General features: G+C 40.8%; 1 protein-coding gene across 1 annotated transcript; it reads left to right on the forward strand.

The window, feature by feature from the left end:
• The first annotated feature begins 6,004 nt into the window (after nt 1-6,004).
• On the forward strand, nt 6,005-8,603 carry lpar6a (lysophosphatidic acid receptor 6a). Its single transcript, XM_061046949.1, has one exon. It carries the CDS (start codon nt 6,902-6,904, stop codon nt 7,970-7,972), a length of 1,071 nt encoding a protein of 356 aa, XP_060902932.1. The 5' UTR covers nt 6,005-6,901; the 3' UTR covers nt 7,973-8,603.
• Nucleotides 8,604-16,931: the final 8,328 nt, after the last annotated feature.

The raw sequence follows: 16,931 nt of genomic DNA on the forward strand, positions 1-16,931 counted from the left end.
TGGAAGGTCCCCCCCCCCCCCCCCCCGTACTCAACATGGCTGACACAAGTGGAACAGTTGGACAGGAGGAAGTGCAAACAGCTGCCAACGGTAACTGGCACTCTGCCGTTTACAAAACGCTCTACCCTGTGATAAAAGTGGGACACTAATTACACTTTCAGTTGGTCACAATAAAACGTAAAAAGAAAGTTGATGTTGATCCTTTATTTCAGAACAGCAGAACACATTGCAAAAGTGAATTGAATTTGCAGCAAAGTGCATTTATTTGTGAGAAACAGTTCAATGTGCCTGCTTGGAGTAGTTCATGATAAATAGTTTTAGCTGATAAAAATGTATGCAAGTAAAAAAAAAAACATCAGCTGTGAAAATTGTCCATTCTTACTAGGGGGAATGTAGTCGGAGGATTATGAAGTGGAACAAAATAAAAACGCTCAGGTAAAGTTCAAATACCTCAAAACTGAACCTCAGTACAGCCCAGAATAATTTACGTTCTCAAATTGAACATACAGAATGGCCCACAGTATTGATGCTCGAGGCATAGTCTAGGTTAAAAAGAGCACATCAGCCTCTGTGATGATGCTTTATATCATGGGAAATGTTTTTGATAGAGGAAAGCTGCACATGTTCTTGTTCAGAATTGTCTTTTCTTAAGAAGTACCTCCTGTGTGGATTACTCATTGATCAGAAGATTAATGTCACCACATCCTGCATGGAAAAAAGAGAGGTAGTTATACACACATCACGTAGGTGCAGGGCAGAAGATAGGAACGCACACTTGCTCAAATGTCCCCTTTTTTTGTGTGGCATCTGAGCAAGTGTGCGGGCCTATCTTCTACCACATCCCACCTGCGCAACGGTGTTTTTTGCTGTTTGTTCACTTTTTTGAGTTTCATTCTTGATTATCTGTGAAACAGACACTAAATGGCTTTCGTTTCCCGCAGAAATAACTCAAACACCACTCTGCAGCTATTCAAGCATGCAGTTTGTCTTGTTCTACCCCTGAGGACATCATTAACATCAGTAGTTTTATAGTCTGATAGCTCAGGATGACAGTGTGCAATGAAACATGTCGCTGAATGAAGCTGGAAAATGAAACCTTCTGCGTGGCTATTTCTGGGCAGTGAAGTATTTACTCAATTCATGTAAACCAAGTTTTATCCAGAAAAGGGGAACGACCGGCGAGGTTTTTAAATTCCAAACATGGAGTTTGACCTGGTGGTTACAGGAAACTGGACGACCCTGTTCATGTTGGTTTTCAATGAAGCAGAGCTTAACCTAAGACTTGTGGTTTAGGGTGCATACCATTTACTTACATGCAACACTGTGTGCTGAATTTAAGGCAAACATACTGTCGACAAGACTTTACGTAAGCTACACAGGATCCTTGACAAACAGTCACTGGTTCACATACACTCTGGTCCTGAGTACTGTGTCTTCTACTTTCAGTCTTTAACCAGACTTTTTTGTCTTGTTACTCATTCAGTAATAAGCAGTTCAGATTGTTCAATAGTCAGTCTTAGCTATGGAAGCCCTAAGTGGACATGCAATCCATACAGTTTATTTTACACTGTTTGATGAAAAACCTGTTGTTGATGTTGTTGATGACAACAAACAAAAAAACATCTGTTCTTTACACCCTGTGCATATCCTCTCTGCACAGTGCCTGTCACTGATCTTGTTCGCATTCCAGATTCTTGCTGGTCTTCTACTTACTCTCAGATAGACGTTGTTTCGGACTGTAGAATAGTTTTCCCAGTGATAATGAGTACATTTCAGTTGTGATTTGATTTTAAAAAAATAAATGGATTGATGCATGTCATACATACATACTGACACTTTCATCACTTGAAGAGAGCTGTTTTGGCACTGAAGAAAATAAAAATGACAGGTTAAAAGAAGTAGTGAAGACTCTGAGTTCTAAGCAATGCGGTAAGTTTCTTTTTCCTGTACTTGCAGTGCGTGGTTTGTGTGGGGGAGGATGAAATATTCGTAGGCGGGAAGTATTTGTTTAACAAAGCAGCCAAAAGCTTTAAGGTTGATAAGGCAGTATGTGTACGAGAGAGCAACGTGCCCTTTATAGACGAAAAGCGGCAGCACACTCATAATAACAGTTTTTTAAATGTCAGGTTTTTGGTTTCTTTTTTATTCTGTGATAAATTAAACCCTTAGGACAACGATAAAGATGGAAACATTGTCATCCTTACTATCTTTGTAATTCATAGCTCATGTGTTTAAATTAGTGTCAAGAAGCATCCCTAGAAATAACATGTGATACAATCCCTCTCAAGGTTGAAGTATACTTTTATTAAAACTTGATCTCATATCTTTTTTTTTTTTTGTCCCTACTGAAGAAAAGTAAGAAAGTGCAAAGGTGCCGTTGTACACTTTAAGCCTAACCTAGCCTACACCACTTCCTCCCCAGTTGTTTATATATGGACCGCAGTCGTGTGTGGCTGGTTTTACTTGTTTGTTTGTGGACACCAGCACAAAGTTTGTGCACGTTTTGTTTTGAATGTGAACATGAGAGAATGAACCACGAGCATGCCCTTTGAGTTTCGATGAGTCTTTCTGTGTTATAGCCAAGTTAGACATTGCGTAACATTTTGCCGTTTCTATTTGAGCTGCTCATTTTTCATGTTTCAGTGATGCAGCACAGCACGTGTGGATAGCATACGTTTTAATTGTAACACTATTATTGTTTACTTTGAGCAAGAAATATGTCTGCCTAGATGTTGTGCTTCTGAAAGTGGCTACTGCTGGGTTTGTTTTTTAAAATACATGCTGGAAGTTTCACAAGCTCTGATTGTGTGGTTATTAAAGGAGAAGTTATGTAACTACCTGCTTTCTGTTTTAATATATGACTGCACTTTGATATGAGTAGCGTGATTTCCATCTACGTCTGCCGACAAAAGAGAAGCCAAAATACCCCCAAGATGGGTGTTGAAGTATTGCGCCGACGACCTTATTTGTAACCAAGACATGTGCAGAAGAGAGCTGGTTGGTAGAAACACCTTCAGCCAAACTCCTTCTGTTCCACTCACTGATTAAACACCAAAGATCCCCCAGGTCGGTACAGTCCACAGCAGAACAGATTCTCGTGTCGGTTGGGAGCGGACACTCGTGTTTATGGAAAGTTCGATGACTGTGTTCTTTAGTTTTGGTTACTTTTTCTCTCACCTTTCCTCCTCTTTGCTCTGCTCATCCGGTTGAGAAGGCTGCAAGGAGCTGCATTTATTCTGTCCGTCTTAATGTACAGCCTTTGATTTTAATTCATTGAGCTACACTGTTGTTTGCTTTTTTGCAAAGGTTGAGATGATTCACACGTCTCACATGAAGCCTCTAACAGTTACCTTAGCTTAGCACAAAACCTGGAAACTGTTAGCCTAGGCAACCGTTGCTAAGTTAAACTTGCTGTATCAAAGAAATTATTTTAAAATATTCTTTGTGATCATATTTGAAATTTTTAAGATTTATTATGTGCTTTTTTTTTTTACTATATTTGACAGGACAATGGGTAGAGTAGGAAATTGGGAAAGAGAGGGGAAGGACATGTAGGACAGGTCAGTCTTGAACCCGGGGTCTACCCGTTTGGAGGATCATAGCCTACATACATGGGTCACAACCTAAACGCTAGGCCATTTGCTTCCAGTAACATGTTTTCAAGTACACTGCTGATGGCCACTGATGATCATTACACAACATCATTATGTCACCTGCTATCCTTCACATGCCTTTTTCTCTTTTATTTTTAAAACCTTCAGTCTTGGCCTTGGGGGTGCCAGACAGTTTCCTGGCATTGTGAGAAATTTAACAGCCCAGGGATTTCATGCACATGCTTTTGTTTAGCGACCACATAGTTGCATGTGAAGAGCTTGTTTTTATGAGCTGGATGGAACTATTTTGCGAGTGAAAGACAATAGTACAGGTTTTTCTGTGTTCCTCGAACATTTCACTCTAGCCTTGATGATGTTTATTTTGTGGTCAACTGACAAAGAGGGGCACAGTGGCCGTTAAACACCCACGGTCTCTTTGATTCTCTGTGAGATTTTCCTTCATTTGTTTGGCTATTATTGGTAACCTTCTGAAGTCCAAAATGAACCATTTTTGGATCAGTGTCATGTTCCTAAACTACAACCCACATGTTTGTATGACTGGAGTCAGTTCCAAAAGGGGAAATATTATCGTAATGAATACAAAAGCAAGTGAATAAGCCGTCTAATATTAGTAATGTTAGTTCAGATGGGACTTGAAAGTGCAGATTTGGCTGAGATACAATCTTTCATCCCCCGCTCAAAGTCTGTATTTACTAAGGGGAAACCCTCGCAGGTACTAGACTTCCTATTTGACAGTGTTATACCGTTATAGTGACACATTCGAAGGTTTACAGTTTCCCTCACTACAAATCAAGAAGCCGAGGGAACTTTCAACTTGTCTCAGACTAATTATTTATAAACTCTACATTCCTCCCTACTAAGCTACTTCAGTCCCAACAAAAGCTCCAATGTTTTTACAGCCTGCCAAGAGGGGACTTTCTTCTGCAGGAGAACTTGAGCACTACATACAGAGCAGAGAGAAGAGAAAGCTGTGGGCATGGACTGACAGTGGCTGAAAAGAGAAAGCTCTCTGTTCTGTCTCATTCCTGATGTCGACTTTCAGAAGGAAACTCTGTTCTTCTTAAGCGGGGCTGCTGCCCACACAGGCTGTCAAAAAAAACAAGGAGACAGTTCAGTTTTCTTTTTCCTCCGATCAGACCTGAGGAGGCAGTCACCTCATGCTTTGTTTTTTTGGACACTTCTCATGCACTTTGACCTCCTGTCCTTATGAACAGCTTGAGTGATAAGAGAAGAGGTTGAGTTCAATCTGAATACAATGCCACTCTGAGTTTTCCTATGTTTTTCCTCTGTAAAGCTGTACAGGGGCGGAAGATTTAACAGTGCTATCAAAATGTAAACATACTTCATCACAAGTCCCACATTAAAAATCATACTTAAGTAAAGACACTCAAACAGCAGCAGCAGTAAAATGTACTTCAATCGATAAGACCAGGTCTATATTTGAACCATTATCAGTCATACGGAAATGTTTGAGCAGCATTTTATGATGCTGCTGGTCAAGGCAGACCTGATTTTATTTTTTACCTGTAAGCTGTTGGGGCAAACAACTTTATATCAATGTGTTTTATTTGCCGAATATAGATATATGATCACCTCAACACAGACCGCTAAAGACATGTATTATATTCAAATATCTCTACAATTTTAAGCTTTTGATTCTTACTCATCGCATAACACCCATAAGTCATAAAGAACTGACCTTAAAGTATAAGATAGAAAGTTGCATCCACTGCGACTCCTGTGAGGAACTTTCAGTTTTTGGCAATTTTTGTGCCCTTGTGGACGAAATTGTACTTTGGTGCTGATTTGGCATGTACGTGTGTAAGTCGTGTTTTTTAACAAAAATATCTCACCCTGCTGTATTTTAAGTCAATTGTATCGCTCAGTGAGAGTCTTTGCTGTGGAGATCGCAGTTTCAGTCATTAATAATAAAAAGGTTAATTAATCAGACTTGTATCTGTTGGTCATGTTTGCTTTAGTAGGTCATATAGAGGCCTGTTTCATAACCAGCTAAAAAAACTCCTCTCGGGAGCTTTAAAGAAGCGTTATAGTTTAACATTGAAGGTGTATTTGTACTTAACAAAGGATTGAATTAGCACTTAATGGTATGACAATAACTGCATGTTTGTTTTTTGCTCACCTCACTAAGTAAGAGTAGCTCTAAACATTTTTTAAAATATGTACCCATAAATCAAAATGTGTTTTTTACTGAACTGACGGCAGTCCAGCTGGTTTTGTGCACTGCTTGTGAAATTGTGATAAATCCTCTCACATGCAGAGTTGTTTTGGTGGATTCCTCCTTTAACTGTAGCAGCAGACAAAGGAGTAGGAGGAGTTGGATGGGAGGCAGTAGGAGGGGTTACTACAGCTGCTCTCCCTCCAGCTCAAAGTACAAAAACTGTCTGTGGTACCGGCACAAAGGAGATCCAGAGCTGTCTGAGCGTGATGTGTGCTGAGTCAAAGCTCTTGAGGCTGTCAGAGGGAGAGACAAACTGAGGAAACACAGAGAGAGAGAGAGAGAGAAGTAGAAACTGAGTGACTCAGTCATTGAGTAAAAGAAAAGGATAGAGAAAGAGAGAGAGAGAGAGGATACAGACCCTGGGGACAAACACACACATTGTTACACACGGACAGAGAGAGCACGAGCTCCACTCCAGCTTCAGTTGCGCTCCTGAGAAGAAGTCTGGTGGTTTGTGTGCAGGACCTTAGTGAAAGGTGTAAAGCTAACAACTTTGCTGCTTTGGGACTGAAAAGGACAAAAACACAGGACTGAGTTTTGACAAAGAGAAAGGATTTTGCCATGAGGACATCTCTCTAACGGATATGAGTGTGGATATTTCATCTTAACTTCTGTGGAGTAAGCAGCTTGCGGCGGTGGAGGACTTCTTCTGTGAAAAGAGACACATATAAGTGACTGACTTATCTGAGTAAGTACTCTCAGCCTGCAACTTGTTGGGGTTCAGCCTGGTCGGAGACAGAGCAGGGGGAGGGGAGGACACTCCGGCCTGGATCTCTGTCCTCTGGGAGGGGTCCTTTCAACATGAGGTAAACCCCAACTGACTACAGCAAGCAAAGGGATGAAATCATGTCAGCCATGTGCAGCAGTTCTTTCTTACATGGACAGTTGTGTTTTAAAGAAACCTTTCTTCCTATGACCTGAATTGCTTGCTCAGGACTGTCTCTGATTAACTCTCCACATATGCTGAATTAATTGCTCTGGGAAGCCCTTTTATCATCAAGATTTTACACAAAAGACCTCCTCATCCCGCCACTCTTTGTCTCTCAGAATGCAAAACAACACCCTCCTGACTGACGCAGAAAACAACTCCAACTGCACCAAGAACGATGGGTTCAAGTACCCGCTGTACAGTACTGTGTTCAGTATTGTGTTTGTGGTGGGACTCATCACCAACGTTGTGGCCATCTACATATTCACCTGCTCTCTGAAGCTGAGGAATGAAACCACCACCTACATGATGAACCTGGTGGTGTCTGACCTGCTGTTTGTCTTCACCCTGCCTCTGAGGGTCTTCTACTTCATCAACCAGAGCTGGCCTTTCGGGAGCGTGCTCTGCAAGTTCTCCGTCTCGCTCTTCTACACCAACATGTACGGCAGCATTCTCTTCCTCACCTGCATCAGCGTGGACCGTTTTTTAGCCATCGTGCACCCTTTCCGCTCGAGGGCGATCAGGACCAAGAGAAACGCGAAGATAGTGTGTATTGCTGTCTGGGTGCTGGTGCTCTCGGGGAGTCTGCCCACAGGGTTCATGTTAGAGACCACTTCACGTAGCAACAATGACTCCAATTCCACTTTCTGCTTCGAGAACTTCTCCTCCAAGCAGTGGAAATCTCACCTGTCCAAGGTGGTGATCTTCATAGAGACAGTGGGCTTCATCATCCCTCTTCTACTCAACGTTTGTTGCTCCATCATGGTGCTTCAGACCCTGCGTAGCCCCCAGACCATCAGTCGAGGGGGGAAGCTGAACAAGACAAAGATTTTGCGAATGATAATTGTGCACCTCTGTATTTTTTGTTTTTGCTTCATCCCCTACAATGTAAACTTGATTTTCTACTCTCTGGTCCGCACCAAAACTTTAAAAGGATGCTTTGCGGAGTCAGTGGTCCGAACCATCTACCCAATAGCCCTCTGCATTGCCGTATCCAACTGCTGCTTTGATCCCATTATTTACTACTTCACCTCAGAGACCATCCAGAACTCCATCAAGAGGAAGTCTCAGGTCAGCCGTTTGTATGACGTCAAGTTCTCCGAGGCCCTGCAGTCAGAAACCAGCTCCAACCTGCACTGCAGCCTGAAGAATATCAAAGCTAAAGTCTTCCACAATGAGTCCTCAGTGTGACACTCAACATCAAAGATATTGAAATCCTTCCATAGAAAAAAACAAACCTCCTTGAGACAATGGGAATGGATTTTCTTGGAGTGCTTTCTGAAGCACCTGCCAAAGAAGTATTATCTTCATCTCAGGGCGAATGTTTGGGCCTGCCGATGACAGCCTGGGCTCTGCAGTATTAATGCTACATGACCCTTTGTTCACATCTGTGGATCTGTTATAACTACTTACTAATTTCCCTTTCCTGTGGAATATACTGTAATTGTGTTAAGCACAATTACTCCGTCAGTGACCTGGAAGGGAATGTGATCACTGAACAGCAGGACATCTGTGATATATTGAATGCAACATGTGTCTGTGTATCTGTACATTTCCGCGGTAAGTTTTGGTGCTAACTTTAGAATATTATCTATTAAATTAACATAAAGTTATATCAAGCTTTTCACTGTACAGGGCTCTGTTTTTTTTAATTGTTTTTAATTTTGACTCACATATAGGTCACAGAAGTGTCTCTTTTGTTGCTGTGGCATTTCTTTAGACTCATTGTCTTCATTGACCATTGAATGCACTGACAGACTTTAACTTACTGCACTCGTGATACAGTAATGAATAAAAGTCATGTACTGTCTAAAACAAACAATTGCATCTGGAACCTTTTGTCCTTTTTTTATCTCTTGATGCTGGAATACATACTTTATTTTGGCCTAAACTAGATATTTTTTGGGTAGAATACCTGTTTATCTACTTTTAAACATCACGGGATCACTCGACAAGCAAGTGTGACCTCAAACCGTTTAACTGCTAAACCTCTTCTGTAGTGTTTGTTTGTCCTGCATGCAAATGAAGAGGGGAAGAAGTGGAAGTAGAACGTCTGATGGAGTCTGTCTGACTCCCTCTGGGGAGTGTCAGCTTCCTGTGTGGCAACCAGTGCTTGAGGAGAGGAAGTATTTATTAAGGGAAGCTGACAAACACACTACTCACATTTCCAGGCAAACATTCAATAGAGAAGCACGTAAATGTGGTACGACGCAGTAAGCAAAGAACAGAGTAATTCCTCTGTTTACCATAATGATGTCTGATCAAACATAAAACTGATATATGAGAGAGGATTTAAAGCGGCGGAGGGTCTTTTGTTTAACTTAACCCAGAGAGGAATTCCATTTTATCATCCCGTTTCCTCCTCCACAAGAACATGGTGTTTTTGATATCTTCACAGACGAGGCTGCTCCTCTTCTCCAGGACAGTACAGTCAGTACAGCTACACAATCAATCAGGATGCCTTTGATCAACAAAGGATTATAATTCAAACAGTCATGTAGCTTGAAATTACAATACACCCTTTTAGTGTTTGAAAAAAAAAACCCAACTACATCAAAGTCTAATTTGAATGAAAGTAAATATTAAAAAAAGCCAGTCCTGCTCGCAGTATGCTAGAAAAACAGATGTGTGAAATGTTTGTCCTGCTGTGGACTAATTTACAAGTAATCTGCCATCAGTGAGGAGTGCACACAGCGTGAGAGTGAATAACATGAAGCACATGGTGCTCTAACTTTATTGACATAGCCTGAGGGTCGGTCAGCGGCTCTTTATTCATACCGCACCTATAACTCTGCTTCTCAGGCCATGTGAGCAAGTCAAGGACGGGGTTAAAGACCAGGCTGTTGTGAAAACAAACAAGACCTATTCCACACTCAGGCAGCTTTTTGCCTCGAACGCCTCTTTGACTGGACAGCTACAATACGGCCGAGACCTCAGGACTGCTCTGACATCTTACCGTCTCTTCTGGAGAACATATCACTGATCAAATTATGATAAAAGTGTGAAGGCGTGAGACGGTGTGTATTCGGCACACACATCAGACGAGCAGCTGTTCACGGCTGTTTTCATGTAGGTCAAAAGTCAGGGCAGAGACAGAGAGGAACAGGCAAAGGTACAGCAGTACAAATGCAGTTTATATTGTGTAAAAACAAAGGTCATGCAAGCTTTTCACAACAATCTGACACCAAGGGCATTTGAATGTAGGAAGGAAATGTAATTCTTACTTAATACTTACACTCTAAGAACATGAATATAAGCCTCTTCCTCATGCTAAATAACTGATGTAACTTCCAAGAGTCTCTACCTTGTTCCCATTCAACAATGAGCTTGTTGCTTACCATAACATGAAGCTCTGTGTACACTTAAGTATCATAGTTTTTATGAGTCCTCCGTATCAGAGATGGGACCCCTCACGTGGGCCCAGCAGGCTCCTCTGCGTACACAACAGTTATCTAATCAGCCTGACCTCTCCTTCTCAGCAGGCTGCGGGGTGAGAAAACACAGACGCCGCACTGTTTGCCATCACATATACATTCTGTGTTGCAACGCTCTGCTATAATGTCAGAAAGCGGCGGGCATCAAAGTGCTCGCGTGAAGAGTCGCCGAGGATCTGGGAATCTGTAGTGTTTGTTTTTATTAGTAGGTGAATATTTAAGCTGCTAAGATTTCACCACTTGCATCCCCTTTTCTTATCAAAAATGTCTATCTTCTTAGGTAGATTTCTCCAAAACGGCCTTGGGTATTCTACAGATAAATAAGTATTTTTCAAGTGACTGCTTGAATGCGGTTACACGAGGTTACAAAACATGTATGTTTTGGCTAAGACGCTGCATCCGTCAGGGTCATCACAGTCAGTGCCATCCTCCGATTCTTAGTGGAGACAAAAACAAGTAGCCTGTGACTTATAGCTTTAGGTTCCCCTGGGGTAAATCCAGCATGTTTTCTCCACTGAACCTCTTAATGACTGCTTTGAAGTGTTGTCATTCCCAACTGACTGGAGATCCTCTGGTGTGTTGAGAACTCGTGTCAGGAGTGATTTCTGCCAGGGACCTCAGTATGTGTGTGTGGTGTGTGCTTTCGGGGGAAGAGGAGCTTGTGCGGGGTTGGGGGGGTCCTCGTCCTCAGATTCACACCGCAGCTCCTGATCACATGACAAGGGAAGCGCCTGTCCCACTAAATGGATCTTGAGGGAGAGTGGGAGGTGGTTGGGGGGGGGGGGGAGATAATCAACCATTTTCCCTGCATGGCTCACAGGATGAATTAAGGAGGAAATGGCCGTTATTACCCTGATATGGCTGTTGCTCATTTAGATATCTGCACTGTTTTCCCACCATAACACCAGAGTCACATTCCTCTTCTCTGTTTTTTTTTTTTTTATAGTCCCACCTTGGTTTGGGGGTAAACAGGTATTATTTTCACTCTATAAAAAGTTAGGAATCCTCTTAGGGGGGAAAGATTATGTGCTTACAAGACAACTTTCCTGACTGGGGAAGAAGAAGAAGCCAATAAAAGCACACAATGCAGGAGACAGAACATTGCGTTAAGTAATCATTAGTCAGGATGTGGTTAAACAAAAAAAAAAAAGAAAGAAAGAAGGATCTCAATTGTGCTCGCACAACAGCCTCACTCTCTAAAATCAGACACAGCGCTGAACTAATAACCATAGTGGAATGAGCTCAGTGTCTACGAGGAGGGAGGTAGGCTAAATAACTGCAGCGACCACTCACATATAATCCTCCTTAACTCCCTGTCGCCTCAGTCCATAAACAGGCCTTATCAATCCCTGGAGGAGTTATTTGACCAGATCAGCTTTTGATTACATAACAACTTAGGAATGAAACAGAAAGCATAAACAGAATGTTGATAACATTTTTAAAAAACAACACTCCCTTCATTTGGGTGCCGTTATACTTACAAAAACATGTTCAGAAGAGTAAAGTTCATGTTTCCTGTTTCAGGAAATATAAATTGTGACACTTTTCTACCACATCTCTCGAAGATGGTTTGCACAATGCCCCTCATTCTTCTCTTTACGGGCCGGATGAGTCTTCACCTCAGGGAAAGAATTAAAGGCCTGCTTTTGCATGAACTGTTAGCGGGAGCATGTTTCACATCACACCGACGTATGAAACAACAAGTCATTTGTTATTGATCTGACGCAAGATCAACAATGGAGAAAGTTTTCTCCGTGGTTAAAACTGAGAAAAGTCATGCCTAAAGTGTTTTCGTTGGGTATATAGTTACATCTATAGAGTAGATAGTGGTTTAGTAGAAATGATTGTGTCACACGTTGCTAGTCTTGTGTCTGTACAATGAGAGTCAAAATTCAACTGTTGCACATGAACCTGGCCAATAATGCTGTTTCTATATCGGGTTCTGATTCTGACAAAGGGGAAGTGTAGTAATTACATTTTCACTTTGCATTGTGTGAAGGTGTGTGGGTATGCTGACACAATTTTAAACACTGAAGTGCATCTGCTGTTTCTTGTGAATCTTATCAGGGTAGCTACTAGTCCCAGCATGAAATTGAATTTGTAGGAGGAGAGGTTTACAGTTCTTAATAAATCCATTCAGTCAATCCAGATGGTAAACACACACACACACACACACGCACACACACACACACACACACACACATTAACACACTGACAAACACTGTAGCATTAATGTTTTGGCTTTGACAGAGTTAAACCCAGAAAAAAACTTTGATTTATTAAAGCTCTGCACTGTGCTTGTTCTAAATACAAAGACCGTGAGTACACATGAGATACAACAAAGTATGATCTGCCTATGCTTTTTATTCTGACTGTTTCAGCCTGACTTAGAAACCTTATTACAGTCTGTTTAGGGGGGGAAAAAACCTGACTATGATTAGCTGTGTTCTGCTTGATGGGACAGGTTAGGCTTTCCTTAGCTGGGAGGCCTTCCTCTGGAAACGCCTGGGGATTTAAACAAAGTCTGACCAGCCAATGTGAACACATTAATCCTCTCCTGTAGCTGCAGCCTCTAACCGGAGAGGACAGCCCACTGATGTGACCGACAGTCTCCTGAGAAGAGGGAAAGGTCACCAGGTCAAAGCTCAAATCAGCTACATTTCCCCCCATGTCATGTAAAAAGGCTCTTGTAGCAAATTATAGCAAAACTGATGTTATTTGTTTTAAATAATGTGATAAACTTGATATAACACCTTAATATGACATTCTTAAGTGTTTAGAGTTTAATAATTAATAAGTCAGTTTATAGTTAGATTAACATAAGAATAATTGAAGAATTCTTTATTTTCTTTTTCTATTAGAAAAATGAGATATCAAACCTTGAGGGGATATTAACCAAATAATGTAATTACTTAAGCTTACTTTTAAGCGGCACGTTAGCACTTTTTAAACCTTTTTATTGCATGCTGACATTTACTGCAGCTCCTTAGTAATGCTGATACTTAATCTGTGTGTTCCTTATACATAGCTGTATATAAGTCAAAGAAATACGTCACAATGAGGTACTTGTATCGAGCAGAAACTAAAGAACTGATGAGCTAAACTTGTACCAATGACTGGAATACACCTATCAAGTTTTATGCAGCGGCTCTGCTAAGCACCTGGCAGGATTAGCGATACTCAGGCGGAGCACAGTTTCATAAACAAATGCCCATGGCAGCCTCCCCGGCACAGCCACACATAAAAGCTGACGCTTACAGGTCAGCCTCGAGGTCAGCGTGTTCCCCATGAGGAATTTCTAGAGAGCCTCTAAAGACCACACAATACTCTCCCTCTCCTCCTCAGCAGAAGTCTGTCTCCTTTAACCGCACACACAAAAACCACAGTCTTAATCCCGAGTGAGGGGGAGTCCTCATCTGCTCAACAGACTCATGTCTAAAAGTCACAACTTGTCTTCACATATGCTCATGTAATGTTGTTTCCTTCATATGTTATTTTAATCATGTGTTTTCACCCAAAGAGAATACATTTGTTCCTGTTCAAACTTAAAGATGGCATGCTGCAAATACGACCTCCACATCCTTTTGACCCAGACTCCTGTAGAGACACCTAATTTATTGGCACTCTGACCTCAGGGTGTGAAGGACATGGTTCATTGATATCCCTGAGGTTATCTGCACGGTTGCACCACCTAAAAAAACACACAATTAGCTTCATGTAACACAGAGATAAGATCAAGATAATTCCCCTGTGGCACAGAGGACAAATGTTTAATCTGATCAGCATATTGATTGTGCTATTTCGACTTTTCTTAGGGGCTTTTTGCATATTTGTTGTAAACTTCCCACCAGCGTTTTTTACATTAAAGAAATATTTGACTACACCTTCCTTCGATTTTCAAAAATTCCTTGAATTGTATCAATACAAAAAACATTTAGGCCACGCTGATTTTTACTTTTTTTCCTTTTTTAAGAGACCTTTAAACTATGACATAGTTATCAAATCCCTGCAGACTTCACTGTGATCAATTAAATAACTTTAGAGTCGACTTCTAAGCTGACAATGATTTCCAACCCACATTAGAATAAATGGAGGCTCATGGCTGCCTAAAAAAACACATAAACACATTTTAAAAACACTGCTTTAAAATGTGTTGGCAGTGACAATAACAGGCACTGTATGTGACTGAGTGAAACCAGGACAGGAAACCTCATGAGTACGGTTTTAAACACCTAAAAATACCACACTTTCAGCCCACCAACACAAACAAATTCTTCCAGAACGTATTTATAATGTGTAACATTTCCTGTAATGCAAATGGTGTTATGAGTATTGGAAAAGTCCAAGTGGCAAGATAGATGAAGAGATTAAGCATACAGTCTTACTCATCCTTCTTTCTTTTTCTACTTGTGCTGTGTTTATATTTAATGTACTTCCATTAATGAGATACAAATAATGACTGTGCCACCACAATAAGTCATATCCTGCAGCTCAGAGCTTCAAAAGTCTGTCACTGCTCTCCTCTTTTTAAACAAAGACAAAAGCAATGTGCCATAGATCCAGAGCCCAGCTCACAGGGGCTTCATTGTGGGAGTTTATCTGCATCATACTTGTACAGTCACAAAAAAAAACACATCATGCAAAAGTGTATCAAATCCCAGGATGTAAACGAGAGTCATGGTGAGATGTTTCACAGAAGAAGTAAAAGGCGCTACAGTTGGGGAGGTGTGGCGAGACATTCAGTTTATGTATCATCTAGAGTGAGTCACAAGCACAGCTACAAATGTACTTTCTACAAAAGCGTTTTTTTACACCATGCTAACAGTTTGTTTGTTGTTGCATGAAAATTTGCAGCAGCTACTGTGACCGTTTTAGTGTGTGAGCAAGCAAAAGGAAAGTCTGTTAGATTAGTGCTGCTATAAGGAAAGATGAGCTGAGTTTCATGATTTCAAAACTATATTACAAACAAAAAGATAATACAACTTATCACATTTTTTTTTTTTACTTTTACTAAATTATGAGCATCTTATTTTATGTAAAAGACATTTTTGTGCTATTTCGACTTTTCTTAGGGGCTTTTTGCATATTTGTTGTAAACTTCCCACCAGCGTTTTTTACATTAAAGAAATATTTGACTACACCTTCCTTCGATTTTCAAAAATTCCTTGAATTGTATCAATACAAAAAACATTTAGGCCACGCTGATTTTTACTTTTTTTCCTTTTTTAAGAGACCTTTAAACTATGACATAGTTATCAAATCCCTGCAGACTTCACTGTGATCAATTAAATAACTTTAGAGTCGACTTCTAAGCTGACAATGATTTCCAACCCACATTAGAATAAATGGAGGCTCATGGCTGCCTAAAAAAAACACATAAACACATTTTAAAAACACTGCTTTAAAATGTGTTGGCAGTGACAATAACAGGCACTGTATGTGACTGAGTGAAACCAGGACAGGAAACCTCATGAGTACGGTTTTAAACACCTAAAAATACCACACTTTCAGCCCACCAACACAAACAAATTCTTCCAGAACGTATTTATAATGTGTAACATTTCCTGTAATGCAAATGGTGTTATGAGTATTGGAAAAGTCCAAGTGGCAAGATAGATGAAGAGATTAAGCATACAGTCTTACTCATCCTTCTTTCTTTTTCTACTTGTGCTGTGTTTATATTTAATGTACTTCCATTAATGAGATACAAATAATGACTGTGCCACCACAATAAGTCATATCCTGCAGCTCAGAGCTTCAAAAGTCTGTCACTGCTCTCCTCTTTTTAAACAAAGACAAAAGCAATGTGCCATAGATCCAGAGCCCAGCTCACAGGGGCTTCATTGTGGGAGTTTATCTGCATCATACTTGTACAGTCACTTTGACCAACCAGACTCGTTTAAAGAAAAACACATCATGCAAAAGTGTATCAAATCCCAGGATGTAAACGAGAGTCATGGTGAGATGTTTCACAGAAGAAGTAAAAGGCGCTACAGTTGGGGAGGTGTGGCGAGACATTCAGTTTATGTATCATCTAGAGTGAGTCACAAGCACAGCTACAAATGTACTTTCTACAAAAGCGTTTTTTTACACCATGCTAACAGTTTGTTTGTTGTTGCATGAAAATTTGCAGCAGCTACTGTGACCGTTTTAGTGTGTGAGCAAGCAAAAGGAAAGTCTGTTAGATTAGTGCTGCTATAAGGAAAGATGAGCTGAGTTTCATGATTTCAAAACTATATTACAAACAAAAAGATAATACAACTTATCACATTTTTTTTTTTTACTTTTACAAAATTATGAGCATCTTATTTTATGTAAAAGACATTTTAAAGTAACTGATTTCAGAGGGACACCTTAAGGCGTGGTCCGAAGTCTTGTCTGCTATTGATCTACTATTGTCTACAAGGAAGGATGGCAAAGGGAGAGGAGTGCAGACTGGACTCACTGGAAGACAAAAAGCATGTGAGCCACAAACAATAGCTGGAGTTCAAAACTGCAAATGACGCGATAAACCTGCACAGTGCGGTCACAGTCCTGCCCTGTCCAACTTCTCGTAACCTGGGATCCAAATTTAACCGCTCCTGACCTTTTCATTTTAAAAGGCTGATGAATTGTGGAGCTCCACCACAAACCCTGCTCGGCCACGCCAGTCTCTATTGTCTGATGCAGAGCAACACAACGCTGTCAGGAGACAATGGCGGGTCACTGCAGAGGGC

The sequence above is a fragment of the Labrus mixtus genome, chromosome 9 (genome assembly GCF_963584025.1).
Source record: "Labrus mixtus chromosome 9, fLabMix1.1, whole genome shotgun sequence".
Taxonomy (NCBI): domain Eukaryota; kingdom Metazoa; phylum Chordata; class Actinopteri; order Labriformes; family Labridae; genus Labrus; species Labrus mixtus.

What these genes read in the sequence shown, in the direction of transcription:
- lpar6a (XM_061046949.1), top strand. Translation starts at nt 6,902, where the DNA reads ATGCAAAACAACACCCTCCTGACTGACGCAGAAAACAACTCCAACTGC.